At 34.2% G+C, this 19,149-nt stretch overlaps 1 protein-coding gene and 1 pseudogene across 1 annotated transcript in view; both read right to left on the reverse strand.

Moving 5' to 3' along the window:
• Nucleotides 1–19,149, reverse strand: part of TMPRSS12 (transmembrane serine protease 12) — a 28,716-nt gene that overhangs the window by 8,798 nt on the left and 769 nt on the right. Inside the window, exons 2-4 of the mRNA XM_036235862.1 lie at nt 18,841–19,036; nt 12,777–13,045; nt 374–516 (exon numbers count right to left, since the gene is read on the reverse strand). Coding sequence (XP_036091755.1) covers nt 374–516; nt 12,777–13,045; nt 18,841–19,036 — 608 coding nt within the window. The remainder of the gene's footprint in view (nt 1–373; nt 517–12,776; nt 13,046–18,840; nt 19,037–19,149) is intronic.
• LOC118614743 lies at nt 7,415–7,533 on the reverse strand (annotated as a pseudogene).

Here is a 19,149-nt window from a genome sequence, read left to right on the forward strand (position 1 = left end):
ATCGAATACAAATAATGAAAAAAATTAGATTATGGTGATAGTTGCACTACTCTATAAATATACTAAAACCCCATTAAGTCGTACACTTTATTTAAATGGATGAATTGTACATATGTAAATTATATTTCAATAAAGGTGGGAATGACAAAAGGAAGAAATAGTATAAATTTTGCCTAAGGTCGACCATGACTGTAGAAGCCAAGGAAATAGGAGAGGAAGAGGATTTGGATTGTTTTAATAGTTAAAAAGGAGAAAAAAGAATTTAATACTTTTAGACTTGAAAATTAAGACTTCATTGGAAAGCGATCAAATGTCTTGTTCAGGTTCTCTCTGACTTTAGAATATATTTATAAGGAAGATTATTTGGTCTTACCCTGCAAGTGTCGAAAATTCCATCTTCATCACCTGCACAAAATGAAGTTTGAGGAATTATATCCCCATAACCCATCTCAGAATTACAAATTTTTCGAGAAATATAATGCACTTCTGCTTCTTGTAATATATTTGTAACATTACCTATTAACAAAAAAAAAAACTAAATTATTTTGGAGAGCAGGGTTTTGACAGTTGATATAAAATGTTCATGTTTTACGGGTTTTGTTTCAAAAGTGACCAATTCAACAATTATGTAAAATTGTATCCATATGTATGTACAATGCCTAGGAAAATTATGGAAGATTCACCAAAATGTTAATGAAATTATCCCTAGATAGTAGGAATTCCAGGTTTTGTTATATTTGCTCTCATGTACTTCTTGAATGTCTCACAAATGGAATCTATAGTTTTTACAGAATAAAGCTATATAAAAATTGTCAAGGATTAAAGAGGTAAATGCCGAGGTCAGTCTTTCTTATGTTGTGAGTTGTAATTTTTATTAGATTTTAAAATGATGCTAAGTCTTGAAGAGTGATGTACATGAAAATAAAAGAGATTTTAATTCATTTACTCCTCTAACTTCTCTGCTACTTCTTGAACATAAAATGATTCTTTGCTACAGAAAAAAAAAAAAAAAACCAGGAAAACAAGACAACACTTCAGAAGCCATCGAAGGACAGATTATTGTAAGATTTATTCCCAGAAAAGCTGCCGTAACAGTAATATCTGACCCCATCATCCTTTCTCAGAGTTGCAGTTGTCACATGCAGTAGCTGAATATTTTGTGTGCCCTAAATACTTCTCCAATTTTCCTAGTAAAAGACATTGTCCCTTTGACTGCAGGTAGGCAGATGACCTAATTGCTCCATTCACAGAATTTCATTCTCCTGGTGACTCTGATTGTTCTATACATTCCTATATTAGGTATAAGAGTAGCTAATTGGAATACTTCTCTGGGTTTTCTTTTTTTTTCTTTTAACTGGAGCTGCCAAAGAAGAACTTTTCAATCTAGTCACGCGAGTGATTAGCTATAAGTCCAATGTAACCATATTTTCAGCCTTTTGAGGAAAGGCAGCCTGAGAGACTATAGTCAACATGCAGAGAGAATAGGAATAGGAAATAGAAATAAAATATATCCGAATGGCATTCAGATTCCTGGATTGAGGCATGCTAGAGGCCAGTCACATTTCTGCCATTTATTTAAAAATAATTTACACTGACACTGGCCACATATAAAAGAATATATGTAACATATAAGTTATAGAATATAATGAAATGAATACCTGGGAATTTAGCACCCAATTTATGAACCCGAACAATACTAATATCAGTGTGGTATTGGTGCATCAATATTCAAAATAACCAAAGTAAATAGGAGAGGTAATCCAGAAATAGATGTCTGGGTTTTCTATTCTGTTCCACTGGTCATGTAGAATTTCCTTACACAAATATAGCACTAATTGCTATAGCTTTAGAATAAACCTTTCTTGATGGCAACTTCTCCAACATATTTTACTTCCATAGGAGTGTCTTGGCTCTCTTTGGGTCTTTTAAAATGAGCTTTTTAATTATCTCAAAACTCATGTTAAGTTTTATCATTCCCCATTTTTTTTTTAATTTTGCGGATAGAATTGACATCTTTATATTACTGAGTTTTCCTATTCAAGCATAAAGTATACCATTCCATTAGTTTAGGTATTCTTTAATGTCTTTTAAAAATGTTTAAGGCTTTTTTTTTTCCATAAAAGGCTACAACCTTTTGTTAGATTTGTTTTTATCTACCTAATCATTTTGGTATTATTGTAAATGTTAACACCTCTTAACTTTCCCAACATTTTATTATGACAATTTTCAAACATAAAGCAAAGATGAAAGAATTTCTCAGTGAACAGCCATATGCCCACCTCTCCAAGTTTCTTTAGTACCTTTGTGTCATCTGTTAATTTTTTTTTTTTTTACTCTGTAGTTATTTTGGCAACTTTTTATTTAGATATAAATCCAAAATTATAGGAAAATAGCAAAAACAGTACAAAGAACTGTTAAATATCCTTTACTGAAGTTCATCAATGTTTTGCTTTTGTCATACTTGCATTATCATTTGTACTTTGTGTATATGTATATAAATTTTTCCGAATCATTTGAGAGTGAATGGCAGATACTGTGCTCCTTATACCCTTAAATTAAATATTTAGTGTATATTTCTTAAGAAAAAGGACATTCTTTTATTAACCACAGTACTTTTATCAAGATCAGGAAATTTAACACTGGTACAATACTATTATTCAATTCACACTTAATCTCCATGTATTTTTGGATTTTCCAGCTATCTTTCTGTTATTGATTTATAGTTTAATTTCATTGTTTATATTTTAACCACTAATCCACTTTGTTACTCTGGACATAAATGGAATCATGATGTGTCAGCCAGTTAGCATAATGTTTTAGCATGTATCAGTACTTCATTTCTTTTTATGGCTGGATAATATTCCATTGTATGAATATACCACATTTTGTTTATCTGTTCATCAGTTGATGGACATTTAGATTTTTTTTTTTTGCTGTTATGAATAATGTTGCCGTGAACAGCTGAGTATGTTTTTTTGTGTGAACATGTTTTCATTTATTTTGGGTATGTTCTTAAGAGTGGAATTGCAGAGTAATATGTAACTGTATGTTTAAATTTTTGAGGAACTGCCAAACTGTATTCCAGAATAGATACACTATTTTATATTCTCACCAGTAGACAAGGGTGTTTTAATTTCTTCACATCCTTTTCAACACTTGTTACTGTCTAAATTTTTGATTATATTCATCATTGTGGGTGTGACATCTGTTAACTTTTAAAAAATATATTTTCTAACCATTGATAACATATAGAAATGAAATAAATTTTGTTCTATTGTTTTATATATGGCCATTTTACTAGACTCTGTTAATTCTGGTGGATTATAGATTCCTTTTTTAATGTAGATAGTCACATCATCTGCGAATAAATTTTATTGTTACATTTCTAAGTCTTATGTCTTTTGCATTGGTATTTTATTTTTAAATAAATAAAAGTTAAGTTTAAATTTAGAGCATAACATTGTTGAAAGTATTATATTATCTTTCAGTTCATAATGTTATTTATATTTGTGCCTTTTCTGCTTTTCTCATCAGGCTTAGTAGGGGTTTGTTGTTTTTTAAATAACTAGATTTTTGACTTTATTTTTTATTCATTGATTGCTGTGTTTATCTTTAGTTTTTTTCTTATGTTTTCTATGGGTCATGTAATGTTCTTTTAAACTTTTTTAAGTTGGAAATTTAATGTATAATGTTCAGCCTTTCTTCTCTATTAGGTTGAATATTTACTCTTTCATATGGTAGTGTATTTTGAATTTTCCGAATGTGTGGCTTTCTAAAAAATTTTTGTCATTTTTAAAAAAGCTTTACTGATGTTTAATTTACATGCATAAAATTCTCACACTTTTAAGCATTCAGTTTAATGATTTCTGGTAAATTTATACCAAGCACTACAATCCAGTTTTAGTATATTTCCTTTACTCCAAAGAGTCATCCTATACCATCTACAGTCAGTTGCCACCTCCAGCCCCACATTCAGGAAATGACTGATATGATTTCTGTTAGTATGGGTTTGCCTTTTCTAGAAATGTTGTATAAATAAATTAATTAGCTATAAATATAAGTTGGGGTTTTCAGATTCTCCATTGTGTTCTTTTGAAATCTACACTATTTTTTAAGCAAACCAATGCCATGTAGTTTTGATGGCTATAGTTTTACAGTATATTTTGAAATTAGATAAACTCCTTCAGCTTTATTGTACTTCAAAATAATTTTGGCTATTCTAGGTCTTTTGCCTTTCCATATATATTTTTAGATCAGCTTATCAATTTGCATGAAAAATTTAGCTTGGATTTCGATAGGGATTTCACATTGAATATGTAGGTCAGTCTGGGAATCATTGCTATGTTGAATCTTCCAGTTCACAAATGTGGTATGTCTTTCTCTTTATTAGGTCTTCTTAAATGTCTCTGTGTAATATTTGTAGTTTTCATTGAATGGGTCTTGCACATCTTTTGTTGACTACAGGGAGTGTAGGTGTAGATCTCTTTTTTAAAAATCTTAATTGGGGTTCATTGAGATTCTTCTATAAATTAATGTTTTTTCATGAAATTTAGGGAATTTGGGGCCATATTCTCTTCAAAAATTTTGTCCCTATTTTCTTTCTCCTCCACTTCCAGAAACCCCATTACATGTATGTTGGTACATTTTATGTGCTATAGGTCTCTGTGTGTTCCGTTTTCTTCAACATTTTTCTCTGTGATCTTCTAATTAGATAATTTCTATTGTTCTATTACAAGTTCACTGATTGTTTCTTGTGCCATCTCAATTCTTTTAAAAATTGTCTTTCTCCCTATTTGGTAAGTCATTGTCATCATATTTTCCTTTAAGTCTCTGAATAATAGTTTCTTTTAACTTACTGAGCATATTTAAAGAATTTAAGTTTTTGTCTTCTAAATTCAACATCTGAGCCTATTCAGAGTCGGTTTCTATTGACCACTTTTTCCCTGTGTATAGGTTATACTTTCCTTTTTTTTTTTTTTTTTGTCATAATATATTCTTGTGGAAAATTGGATAATTTAGATAATATATTGTAACAACTCTGGGCTCTGATTCCCTCCTCAATAATATTGTTGTCATTTTAAAAGCGATTTGCCTGGACTTAAATTGTGAACTCAACCTTCCCACATTATGACTGTTGATGTCTCTGCTCAGTTTAACTTTGAGTTTTACCTTTTAGGCTGGCTTCTAAGGTTTTGCCTGTGTGTCTGCACAGTTTAGTGATCAGTCAGTGATTTGGGCATCCATCCTCAGCTGATGGATCTGTGTGTGATCTGCAGAGTACATTCAGAGTGCAGTCTGTTTTTATTTCTACCTCAACTTTCACTCTATGCTGAGCTCTCTCAGCTTTTTCCCACACATGTATAGTTTCCCAGTCAGCCAAGGATGTTTGGAGAGTTTATCTAGCCATTATACAGTTCTCTCATTTTTAGGATCTTCTTGTTCCACTGCTGGCTACATCTAGTAGCACAATCTCAGGCCAGCAGAGCTGTAGGTTTTCCCCATTCGTTTCTTGCTGAGTCCACTACTTTTATTGACAATGCTCCTGGCCTAGATTTTCAACTGCTGCTTCAAATCAAGCCCTCTTCCTTTGGCAGCAAGATCCTTTCCCTTCACAGCTCTGGTAAAACTGTTGTATTGACTAATCTAAGAGGGGAGTTGGAAGCACTCACAAGCAAGAAAGCGGCAAAATCATCTTTTTACTCAGATTTCTGTTTATAATGAACAAAATATTACTTGTTTATGTTTGTTAATTTCCTGGGCCCTGAAATGGTTACTTCAGACAATTTTGTCTAGTTGATACTTATTTTGAGGGGAAGAGACTTTGCTAGCCTCCACAACCACAATTCCCATCTCTCTTATTGTTTCTAAATTAATTGTAATCAGAGTATATAGTATGTACACTACCTACTTGAACTTTGAGATTTGCTTTATGGGCTAATAAGTGGTCAATTTTTATAAAGGTTCCACCTGTACTTGAAAAGATGAAATTCTCTAATTTGGGGGTACAGAATTTTCTGATTTGGCTATTAAATCAAGCTTGCTAATTATGTTGTTCAAGTATGCTAAATCTTTACTAATTTTTCATCTGCTTGATATGCCAATGATAAAAAGAGAGTTGTGTTAAAATTCTCTATCATAGGAGAGTTATAAAGTTTGCTATGTAATTCTGTTTTTCCTTAATATTATCTTGATCCTATTTATTAGGCTCAAATCTAGAATTGTTATCTCTTCCCGGTGAATATATAATGAACTTCTTCATCCTTAATAATTCTTTTATTTTAAAGTCTATTTTTCCTGCTATTTGCATAATAATTCTAGCCTTCTTTTAATTAGAATTTACATGGTGTATTTCTTTCCTATTATTTTACTTCAGTCCTTTCATATCCTTACATTTTAGGTATCTCTTGCTAAACTAACCTGGATTTCCTGCTACTTAATCTGATTATCTGTCTTTTAACTAGTGATTTGGTCAACATTTCTGGTGATTATGGATATATTTGGGCTTGTATCTACTGTCTTGTTTTGTTTTTCTACTTCTCCTATGCTCGTTTTTCTTTTCTTGATTTTTTATTGATTGAGATTTTGTCTTTGTTTTCTTATTCCATTTGTTTCTATTGGTTTACAAGTTATATCCTCTTTTTCTATTACGGAAATTTAGCCATTCATACTTAAAGCTAATGTTAACCATTTATCCTGTATCTTAACATTACTTCTGAATAATACAAAGACCTGAGACCACTTTAAATCTGATCACCTAGTCTGAAATACATGCTTTATTTCCCAGTATTTAAATGTCTTTTTAAAAAATTCTACAAATTATACATTATTTTTATTGTATTCCAAAGTTTCTCAATCTTGGTACTAGTAACATTTTGGGCCAGATAATTCTTTGTTGTGGAGGGTGGGAGGACTATCCTGTGCATTGAAGGCTGATGAGCAGCAGCCCTGGCTTCTACCCAGTAAGATGTCAGCAGCATACTTACTTATCCCCTATCCAAGAGTAACAACCGAGTTTTCTTCAGACATTACCAGATATTCCCAGGGGCAAAATGGTGCCCAGTTGAGAACCACTGTTGTATACACACAATGTTTATTTACATTTACCTATATTTTAACCTATTTCTTTGCTCACTTCTTGTATCTCATACTTCTGACATTTTATTTCTTTCTAGTATATTTCTTATTTCCTTTGGTGAAAGATCATTGGTAGTAAACTCAGTTTTTGTTCACTCTTACTCTTGAACGATAGTTTTGTTGGATACACAATCATAGGTTCCTAGTTATTTTCTCTCAGTACTTTGATCATGATCTTTCTTTTCTTTCTTTCTTTCTTTTTTTTAGGCGATGCAACCCTTGATTAACATCACAGATTGCAAGGATCTTGTGAGCTTACTTTTTTATGCCTTATTTTTTATGCCTATAGCACCTGGTCTTCCTAGGTGGTCTCCCATCCAAGTACTAACCAGGCCCGACACTGCTTAGCTTCTGAGATCAGACAGGATTGGGCTTGTTCAGGGCAGCATGGCCATAGACTTATTTCATTGTATTTTGATTGTCACTGTTGCTATTGAGAAGTTAGTTATTTTATAAAGTTTTTTCTTTTCTTTTGTCTCTGGTTATATTCAGATCTTCTCTTTGTTGTTTTTTGTTCTACAACCTCATTACAATGTATAAAAAGGGACTGCGTTTTGTTTTGGCTCATTGTCCTTTCTATATCTGTATTCATGTCTTCTACCAGTTATGGAAAAATTTCAACCCCAAATCCATTGAAAATTGCCTCACTTCTATTCTCATTTGTTCTCTCTAGCACTCTCATTAGGCGTATATCTGACTTCCTCATTCTATCTTTCTTATAGTTTACTTTCATATTTTTTCTTTTTATCTGTGCCATAGTCTAAGCAGTTTTTTCAGATGTATTTCCTGGCTCACAGATTCTCTCTTCAGCTGAGTCTGACATAATTCTGAATTCATCCAGGGAGTTTTAAATCTTTAGCAATTATGTTTTTGATTTTAAAAATTCTATTTGATTCTCTTTTAAATCTGTGTCATTTTAGATAGTCTATTGATCCTTTTTAATTCTACTTTTTAAATTTCTTTAATTCACATATATTTATTTTACATTCTATTAATATCTGAGACCCTTAGGGGCTAATATCTGAGATCCTTGGGGGGCTTTATCTATTGTTTTATTTTTTTTTTGATTTTCATGATTAGAGTTGTTTCCTTATAAGTTTGGTGATCTTTGACTGCAAGCTGATATTTGGTTTATTTTAATCTGTGGGAATCCTATGTGCATCCTGATTTGATACTACTTTTAACTCAGTGAATTTATTTCAGTTATTATAGTTTTTAATAGTCACAGTTGTTTGGTTCTTTTTCATATCTCCTTATTTTTTATTCATATTTTCAAGAATATCTTTTACTTCTGATAATATATACAACATTTTAAATATTATCCAGTGATTCCAATACCTGAAATCTTTGCAGGTCTTATTCTGATGTCATTTCTGCTGACTCTCACTCATAGCACCTTGTTTCCTTTGGTGTTTAGTGATTTAAAAATTACAATCCATTCATTTTCGTTGAAACTTTATCTGGTGAAATTCTTTGAGGTCTTATATAAAATTGGGTTTCTAACAAATGATTTGCATTTGATACTCTCAGTCACCTAGAAACAATAATTTAGGACCTATTTAAACTAAATTCTAAGCATCAGGCTTTCTACTCTTCTGAGTGATTTTGGGCAGCAAATCCTTATTAGTAGTATTTGTAGGTGTATGTTTTCTGGGAAATTTTCCCCCTTCCATTAAGCATCTTTCCTAGCAATCCTAGGGATGAGGGTAGGGGTTAAGGATGCTTGGTTATATCTAGTTCATTTAAAAAAATTCGTTTATTTTGAAATAATTGTAGTTATAGGAAGTTGCAAAGGCAGTACAATGAGGTCCAGTGTACTCTTTACCCAGTTTCCTGCAATGCTTACTATGTAACTGAAGTACAATATCAAAAACGAGAAATCGACATTGGTGTGTGTGTAGTCCTGTGCCATTTCATTGCACGTATATATATGTAACCACCACCACAATCAAGGACAGAACTATCCCATGATCACGAAGACCTCCTTCATGCTACCAAGCCTTTTTACCACCAGGAACCAGTTATCTGCTCTCCATTTCTAAAATTTTGTCATTTTGAGAGTATTATATAAATGGAATTGTACACTAGAAGACTTTTGAAAATGTCTTCTTTTCACTCAGCATAATGTCCTTGTGATCCATGTTAGTACTTGAGTGTATCAATAATTAATGCCTTTTAACTACTTAAAAGTAGTCCACGTTAAGAATGTACTACAGTTTTTTTGATCATTCATCTACTGAAGGACATTTTTTCTTTTCCTAGTGTAGGTTTTTTCCAGTTTGGGGATATTACAAATAAAAGTGTTTATGAACATTTGTAACAGGTTTTTGCATAGACATATGTTTTCATTTCTCTGGGATAAGTAAGTACCCAGATGTGTGATCGCTGGGTCATCCTTATAACCAGTGTTTTAAACTCTGTATCCGGCAGATTGCTTCTTCCATTTCATTTAGTTTTCTGGAGTTTCATCCTGTTTTTTTTTTCATTTGGGACATGTTTGTCTCCTCATTGTGGCTACTTCCCTGTGTTTCTATGTATTAGGTAAATCTGCTTCATTTCCCAGTCTTAGCATCATGGTCTTATGTAGTGGGTGTCCTGTGGGATCCAGTGGTGCATTATCCATGGTCACCTGAGCTGGATGCTCCAGGGGTATTCCTTGTGTGGGTTGTGCACGTCCTCCTGTTGTAGTTGAGCCTTGATTGCTGTTAGCACATGCGTGGGTGGTATCGACTCTCAGGCTGACTGGTTATAAGGACTGGCTGTGACCACCGTCGACAAGCTGTTGTGTTGGGGCTGACCCCATGGAGCGGGGCTCTGGTGCCTTCCGAGTCTACCCTTTGGGTGTATTGTTTGTAGAGCTAATTGGGTGGTGTCCTGGTGTGGTCTGAACTTGGCTATGGAGTGTGTTGGTTTCGGAGTCTCTGGGGAGGGGCTCTGGTGCAGGCCCAGGTCAGCCGCTGCCTGTGCCTGGCCCAGGGCCACCTCGCAGGAGCTACGAAGTGATCTGTAGTTGGTAAGCTGCTTGTGCTGTGTTTGGAGGCACTTGGGAGAAGCTATACTGTGAACCAAGGCCGGCTGCCACAGTGCTGGGTTGTAGGCTGCACAGCAAGAGGTACAGGGCACATCGAGGTCAGCCACTGCTTGTTTGGGATTTGTGGACCTTTCAGAGATTTTGGAGAAGTCTGCCACCTGGGCCAAGGCCAGCCACTTGTGAGGAACAGCCACTGAAAGAGGTTTGGGCCTGTGTCTGTAGGCTGGGTCGGGGGAGGGCTCATAAAAGGAACAATAGCACCTGTCAGCACTTCTGTCCTGGTCAGGGCCAGCTCTTGCTCTGAAGCCAGACAATTCAGTTCTTCTCCATACGTGCCTGGTGCTTTTCAAGTTTCTGCCCCAGTGCTGGAGCTCAGAGTGAGTCCATCTGTCAGCAAGAAAGTTTGTGTGCGGGCCCTTTAAGAAGACTTCTGGCTTCCCAGCAGCATTCTGGACTGAGTCCCTGCTGATTTTCACAGCCAGCTATTGCAGGGACTCCTCTTCCTGGTACCTGTGGTCCACGCTGGGGAGCCCAGTTTGGGGCTGGGACCCCTTGCTCCTCAGGAGGAACCTCTGAAGCCAAGGTCTCTCTCCTGATTCTAAATAGCCACACTGTGGAAATGGGACCTGCCCATTCCACGTCTCCGCCGCTCCTATCAGAAGGTAGCACTTCTTTATATCATTAAAGGAGTTCTGTTCAGCTAGTCTTCAGGTGGTTCTCAAGGGTGGTTATTCTATAATTTAGCTGTAATTTTTATGTGGTTGTGGGAGGAGGTGAGCACCGTGTTTCTTATTCTGCCATCCTGACCAGAAGTTCATTCTGCTTTCTTTTTATAAATGTTGCCATGAATTTCTTTTCCTGTCCTTTTGTTTTCAGTTTACCTCTACCAGATTTGAAGTGAACTATGTATAAATGAACTGTCTGCTGGATCATGAGTCTCACACATTCTTAGAGCACTGCCCTGGGGCTTCAGCTCTATGGGAGTTTCCCCACATGCACTGGAACAGGCTTTGTTCTTCAACACTCTCAAGGCTCATGAAATCACAGAAATCAGTATTCAGTGTTATTAATTTGGCAAAGATCTTCAAGAAGAAAGCCAGCTCTGGTGTTCCAGTATCTAAGTTTCTATCTTTACACTCAGTCCTTGACCTATGTATTTTCCCTTTTTAATAGTTTTCAGTGTGTACATGTCATCTACCATGTTGCTAGAGAGCCAACTAATCCTTGAAACAACTCTCTGATCAGTATTATTGTCCTTGTCTTACAGATTATGAAAACGTGTGACATTGTGATTAATTATATAAAATAGTGGACACTACGTTTTGAGGCAGGCTGACCCTGGGCTTGAATTTTGACTCCTTGCTTGCACAGCTGTATAACTTTGGGCAATTTATTATCTAAACCTCTTTAAACCTCAGTTTATTCATCCATGTTATAGTATTTCTTGTAGTATTGTTGGGGAGTATTAAATGAGAAATGCATTAAAATGCGTAGCATTTTATTAAATACTTCATCCCAAATAAATGGTAGTTGCTCCTATTACTGTTCTAATTGTTAAAGATTCAATAATTGCCAGTGGTCGTTCACCTAGTACACGGCAGTGTTGAGATTCAGACTTAGGTCTGTGAGTCTAAAGCCCATGCTCTTTCCCTATACCATGTTGCTTTCCTTATCTTCCTTAGAAAGTATTTACAGAGGATACAAAGAAAAATAATAATTAACACATCTTTCATACATTTATCTCTGTCCTATCTAAATAATCCACAAACATTTAAATGACTAGATTTTGTAGAGGAAAGAAAAACAAGAGTCTTAGCACTAGACCTTATATATTGCTAACTAAACTTAAATTCCCTCAAGAGCAGTTTGTATTTACTGTAGTACTTAAATATTCAAGCTTTAGGATCAAAAAGACCTAGATTTGAGTACCAGCTTCTCAACCTCTAAGATCCACAATTCCTGATCTGTTAAATGGTAATAATAACATTAACTCCCTAATAGGAATATTGGAAGGATAAGATAAAATAACATATTTAGAACAGGGCCTGAAATATGGTAAATGCTCCCAATGGTATCTTGTTATTACCAAAGGCAGAGACTGTTTTCTACATTTGTTTTCATTCTTCCCATTAGTTCAGCCAATCCACAATCTGTGCCCTTTTAAGCACTAAAAAAAAAAAAAAAAAAAAAAAAAAACACAGCAGGCAACCCATTTAATACTAAACAAGGCATTAAGTAGAAAAGGACACTAAGTTGATTCTTTACATCCAGAAGCTCATTATTTAAGATAAGCAATTCTGTCACAGAGCTGGCTCTATCACCTATGAGTCTCAAAATGACAGAAACATTTAGAACCATCATTCTCTCTGAGAACGTTTAAAGGTTCAAGTATTTTGGCATGTATAACTAGATGAAGTCTCTGTTACTGCTTTAGAAGGTAATTTTCTCTCCCACAAGGAAGAAAAAATACATTTAGACAAAGAAAAAAGACATTTTCTTGTTACTGGTTTAAAAAGACCTGTTGTTGAAATTCATAGATAAATACAGAAAAGAGTTCACCCTCTCAAATAATCAGAAAAATTCGTATCAGTAAAATTCAGACTATAATTACCTTCTTCTTTTGTTCTTCCCCAGCCACTTATAAAACACTTTGTGTTTTGGTCCAGATTTTGGAAAACATCGAAAGGTAGACAAATAGGCTGAATATAGTCATTATACCTCACTTTTTTTTTTAAATGAAAAAGCGCAACATCATTTACAAAAGATTCCAAATCAAAGTCTGGATGGATGATGATTGCTTTAACTTTTATAATCTTGGTGGGTGGATGCCTCCCATGTATATTATTAGTTCCAAGCACAGCTCTCCACATTAAAGGATCTCTGAAAGAAGGTAAATGTTATTATAAACATGTTTATTTAATTAAGCATATATTCTTAATCTCCTACCAGTTTTTGTTTTTCTCATGTTATATTAATAACAAAAAAAATTTTGATCCTACTTTCATGTGTCATAAAGTCACATCATATAAAAGTCGAAATACCATGATGTAGGAAAGGAGAAAAAGATCTATGGGAAAGAAAGTTCAAAAACAGATTCAAGTACCTGAGAATTTATGATTAAAGTAGCACTTCTTACCAGTGGAGAGAACATGAATTATTCAATAAATGATATTGGGACAACTAGCTAAATAATTAGTTTGAAAAGTGAAATAAAATTAAATCCCTGAAAAACACTAAACACTAGATTTGAAATGGATTAAAATTTAAATGCACAAATCTTTTAAGTAAAACTTCCTATCTTTTAGACATCATAAAGTGGTATGTCTGAGACTTGTTTCAAAATAACGGGAGAGGGGAGTTGATGAGGATAAAGATGAAACAAGATCAGGTGTGAGCTGATAGCTGGAAGTTGGGGGGTAGGTATATGGGAGTTCACTAAACAATGCCCTCTACTTGTGTAAATTTTTGAAATTTCAGAATGAACCATTTAAATTAACGTAAGAATTATAAAAAACTAGAAAGAAAACATAGATGAATACATAACATTGACATGAGATACAACTTTATAAAGCATGACACTAAATATAAAAACAAAGGCAATCAAGTATTAAGAAAACAAAAAGCAAGTGAAAGTCAAACCAAACCAAAAAAATCTTCTATAGGTCAAAAACCAATAACTAAAATGCTGGGTATTTAGTAGGTATTACATCTAAAATTGGATTTGGAAGGAAAAACTTACTTTTTACACAGTTGTTTACAAATACTAAAATTCCTTTTTACCCTTCAAATTGGCAAAGTTTATGTATGAGTATGTGAGTGCACTTGAGTATGCATGTTTGATGATAATGCTCAGTGCAGACAAGAGTAAGAGGAACAAAGTTACTCTTATTCATTGTGGAAAGTATAAATAGATGGGTACTTTGGCAGTATGAATCAATAGTCTGTAAAGGTTGCGTTGTATTTGACTCTGCAGTTCTATTTCTTTGAATTTATCCCAAGGAAATAGGAGATATTTATCTCTCTTAAAACTCGACTAGGCAAACTTTGAAAAGTTTGTAAAAAATTTTTAAAGTCCTAGAACTATTTTTTTAAATCACATTTTTTAAGCTACTTTGAAATAATGTTTCCCAAATTTAATTTATATTACTTACTTCATTCAATTCGTATTCAGACTATAAGATTAAAAAACATGTTTTATACACTGAAAACTACAAAAGATTGCTGAAAGAAATTCAAGATAACATAAATAAATGGAAACACATCCATGTTCATGGATTGGAAGACTTAATATTGTTAAGATTACTATACTACCCAAAGAGATATATTGATTCAGTGCAATTCTTATAAAAATCCCAATAATGTTTTCTGCAGAAATAGAAAAACCCACCCTAAAATTCATATGTAATATCAAGGGACCCTCCCCTCCCACCCCACTCCACCCCCAAATAACCTAGGGGAAAAAAATGAAGTTGGAAGACACACAGCTTTAATAATCTAGAGAATGTGATGCTGGCATAAGGACAGATATACACACCAATGGAAAAGGATAGAGAGCCCAGAAATACACCCTTGTGTATGTGGTCAGTTGTTTTTCAACAAGAGTGTGATGACAATTCAGTAGGGAATGGACAGGCTTTTCAACAAATTGTGCTGGGAAAATTGGATATCTATGTGGAAAAGAATGAAATTAGACCCTTACCTTACACCATAAACAAAAATTAATTCAAAAATAGGTAATGATTTATATAAGAGTAAAATTATAAAATTCTTAAAAGAAAGCACAGGAGAAAACCTTCATGATGTTGAATTTGGCAATGATTTCTTGGATATGACACAAAAAAAACACAGGCAACAATAGAAAAAATAGATAAATTGGACTTAATCAAAATTAAAAACTTTTAAACAAATGAACAAATAAAACAAACAGACTCACAGATACAGAAAACAAACTGGTGGTTACCAGAGTGGGGAGAGGTTGGGGTTGCAGGTGAATAGGTTAAGGGGATTAAGAGGTACAAACTCCCAGTCATAAAATAAATCATGGAGCTATAATATGTACAACATAGGGAATATATTCAGTAATATTGTAATAACTTTGGTGACAGATTGTAACTGGATTTATCAGGATCATTTCTTAATGTATATAAATGTTGAATCGCTATGTTGTACACCAGAAACTAATAGAATATTGTACATCAATTATACATCAATTTTTTTAAAAAAATTAAAACTGCATCATAAGACACTATCGAGAAAGTGAAAAGACAACATACAGAATAGGAAAAAATATTTGCAAATCATATATTTGATGAGATTAATGTCTAGAATATATAAAGCATGCCTACAACTCAAGAACAACAACTAAAAAACAAACGACCCAATTAAAAAATGTGCAAAGGACTTGAATAGACATTTCTCCAAAGAAGATATACAAATAGCCAGTAAGCACATGGAAAAATGTTTATCATCACTAGTGATTAGAGAAATGCACATAAAAACCACAATGAGACAGCACTTTACACTCAGTAGGATGTTATCATAGTAGTAGTGTAAGTAGTGCAAATAATGAGCTAAAACAAAGAGACCAATATTCTGGAACCACTTCTAATCAGTAGGGAGCTTTGGGGGACAAAAGAAACAAATTTAAGAGATACTGCGGAGAGAGTCAGCAACTCTGAGTAATGGAGCTGTTGGTGATGCTGTTATCTGAGAGAACAGAGAAGGGACAAGATTAGAAGAAAAATTTTTAAATTAATTTTTGGACTTGCTGAAAATGTGACTCCAATATATATGTATAGGAGGCAGCTAGAATTATCACTTAGTTGGAAAGACTTGAAAGTTGCCAGCACTTGGTGACTGCTGAAACAGAAGTAAACGAGATACCTCTAGGAATGAGTACAGATTATAAGGCCAGAGGATAGAAGGTGGAATTCTGGAAAATATTGCCATTTAAAAGATGACAGAGACTCATCAAGGAAAAGACGAAAAGGGGAGATAAAGGTAGAGTGGTGTCTTAGAAATTAAGAAAAGAGATAGTGTCAAGGAGAGTAGCAGTTGACTTGTCAAATGTTAGCAAATATAGGGACTGAGAAGAGGTCATTGGATTGGGTATGAAAGTGGATTTTTAATTGTTTGGGCCATCGATGTCACGTAGCAATTGGGATTTTATGAGTCAATGAAGATGAAGGAAAAGGGAGTCTCTCTCTCAAGGAGTCTAACAGTGGAGGGAAGAATATAGATAGTGTTTGTTTGCTTGTAAATAACAATGAGGTGACCTAAACATGTTTGAAGGTTGTAGGAAGATATGAGAGGAAGAGATTGAAAAATACTAAAGAGACAATGAGGTATAATGAAACAGAATAGGTTTGAAACCTGGGTTTAAAGCAATAGGCTGCCACTTAACAGCAATCTAGGCAAGTCCAAATCACTCTGATCTCTGGATTCTTCAAGTGTAAAAGTGGAGGTAATAATAGCTATTTAGAGGGATGCTGGGAGGGCTTTTTAAATATAGAATTATATGTAACATTCTTAGACAACACCTAATCTCAGAACAGGTCTTTGATAAGTGGTTATTTTAAAAAGAAATAAGGGATAATTGATGGTGCAAGGTTTAGGAAGTGATGGGGAACAAGAATAGAAGGTGGCAGAGTTAGTCCTCTGAGACAGGAGGAAACTCCTGAAAAGTAGACTATGCCTCAGTAATGTCTACTTCCTTAGCACCTAGTCCAGTCCCTAGTACAAAACATATGTTCAGTAAATGTTTATTGAGTAAAGGGGTAAAAACATCAATAGGATTTAGTATTGAGAATATTACGTGGAATTGAACATTCTCTTCAAATACTTGGAAGAAGAATTAGGTTTACTATATATATGTTTTCAGAGGGCAGAATGAAAACCAAGACACTTAGTTCATCATAAGGAAAAGTTTCCTAAGAATTAAAGCTGTCTGAAATTAAAATGAGAGTCTACCAAGGTAGCAGTTCATCATCACAAGAGGTGTTTCAAGTAGAGAGCCACATGATATAGTTGTGGTTATGTGTGTGGGTTTTCATTTTGACAAACTTGGATTTCATCCCTGATTTTATTGCTTTCCAGCCACGGAACCATGAACAAGATACTTAAAAATGCTCAAGTCTCCGGGTCTTCTACAACAAAGAGTAGTTGTAAAGATTAGTGGTAATTATGCATTAAAAAAATGCCTGACTCTACACATTAAAGTAATAATTATTTCAGACTAGAGAACCCTTTACTTCAATGTTGTAAGAAGGATTCATATACGGGACAGAGGATGGGACTAGACATTTAAAATGCCTCTTTGAATTCCAAGGTTCTGTTAATATAATAAAGCTGCATTGACCAAGGTCATACATCTAGTAGGTTTTGGAACCTTACATAAAACCACTGCACCACAGTATCAGGGGGAGACTAGGATACAGGTCTCCCCACTCTGAACTCATTGTTTTCCCCATTGTGCCAAAGAAACAGACCAATAAAGGCACAATGTTAGGACTTAGTAGGCAAGAAGAGCTTTTCTAAGAATTTTCAAACCATATCAAGTAGGCCTTTCCTCCCTTGGTTTAAGGTTTGAAAGCTGTAGAAAAGGAGTTTTTAAAGATAGCATGTTAGAAAACAGTTATAAAACACTCACAGCTGGAAAAACAGAATTGATTCCTAACTTGGACGCTTTTTTCTATATCTCTTTCTGTACCTTTGGTTTATACCTTAGTATCATCCCATTTTTCTAATCTGTTCCTCAAAAGGTCAGTTTATGGAACTGAAATCCATGTTTTAAAAACATACATATTAAAATCTACCCCTCAAGCCAGTTTCCCTTAATTGAATTTTGAAGTTGTTAGTTCTTCTACCTTCTCATTCTTCAAGACAGCTGTTCTCTTAAAAATTAAAGACTAAAGCAAGCCTGTAAACAGGTACCATGGTCTCCCAAAAAATCTATCTTAGAGCTTCATATTAAATGATTAAGAGTGTCATAAAGTTCTATTCTAACTGGTAAATTCTATTTCTCCGAGATCAACATCATCCATAGATGCAGTAAACATTGATTATGCCGCCTATAAAGCAGGCCAAGTCCTCTAAATAGTACCAGAAATACAAAATTAAACATGTAGTCCTTGCCTTCAAATAATTTGTGATCTAATGGTAAGAAAGACAAATACATGGTTACAATATAATTTAAAAGCTAAAAGAAAAGCTTTATTATTTAAAGCAAGGTCTGACAAACTCCAACCCTCAAGTCAAATCTGGCCTGTCTCTTATTTTTATATAGCTAATGAGCACAGAATGTTTTTATACTGGTAAATGGTTGGGGAAAAACCCAAAATAATGAAATAATATTTTGTTCAAATTTCAGTGTTCATAACACACACTCATTTAATTATGTGTTGTCTGTGGCCACTTTGGTTCAACAATGGCAGAGTTGAATAGTTGTGACAGAGCCCATATGGCCTCCAAAGCCTAAAATGTTTACTGTCGCTACAGAAAATATTTGTTGACCTCTGACTTAAAGGATTCATTGCAACAGATATTCAGTGTAGTACATACAAAGCATTATGAGCTCATGCAAACACAGCTTAACCGAACATGACTGAAGTGAATGATCCTCTTTCTCTTTAAAATATCCCAGAAGAGAATAAAGTAGTTGTGTTCTGAGTACATACCTAGAGTCCTTAGTGCAGTGGGCAGCTGTGAGGACCCAGCGATCTCTCACTAAGCTTCCCCCACATACATGAGCAAGAATTTTGCCATATTGAATCTGCAGGCTAACTATCCAAGGCCATGCACCAATTTGAGCATCTGTGCCCCCTATAATCCGAGGTCTTTTCAACCCATCAGCAAGTGGTGCTATTCCACAATCTAAAAATAAAAAAAGATATATCACTTGGACTGAACATATAATATGTATTACTTCCTAATCTTAACACATTGATATAATCTTTTAAATTCCTGTTTTAAAAACTGATTAAGCA

The sequence above is a fragment of the Rousettus aegyptiacus genome, unplaced genomic scaffold, assembly GCF_014176215.1.
Source record: "Rousettus aegyptiacus isolate mRouAeg1 unplaced genomic scaffold, mRouAeg1.p scaffold_m13_p_2, whole genome shotgun sequence".
In the NCBI taxonomy this organism is placed as follows: Eukaryota; Metazoa; Chordata; class Mammalia; order Chiroptera; family Pteropodidae; genus Rousettus; species Rousettus aegyptiacus.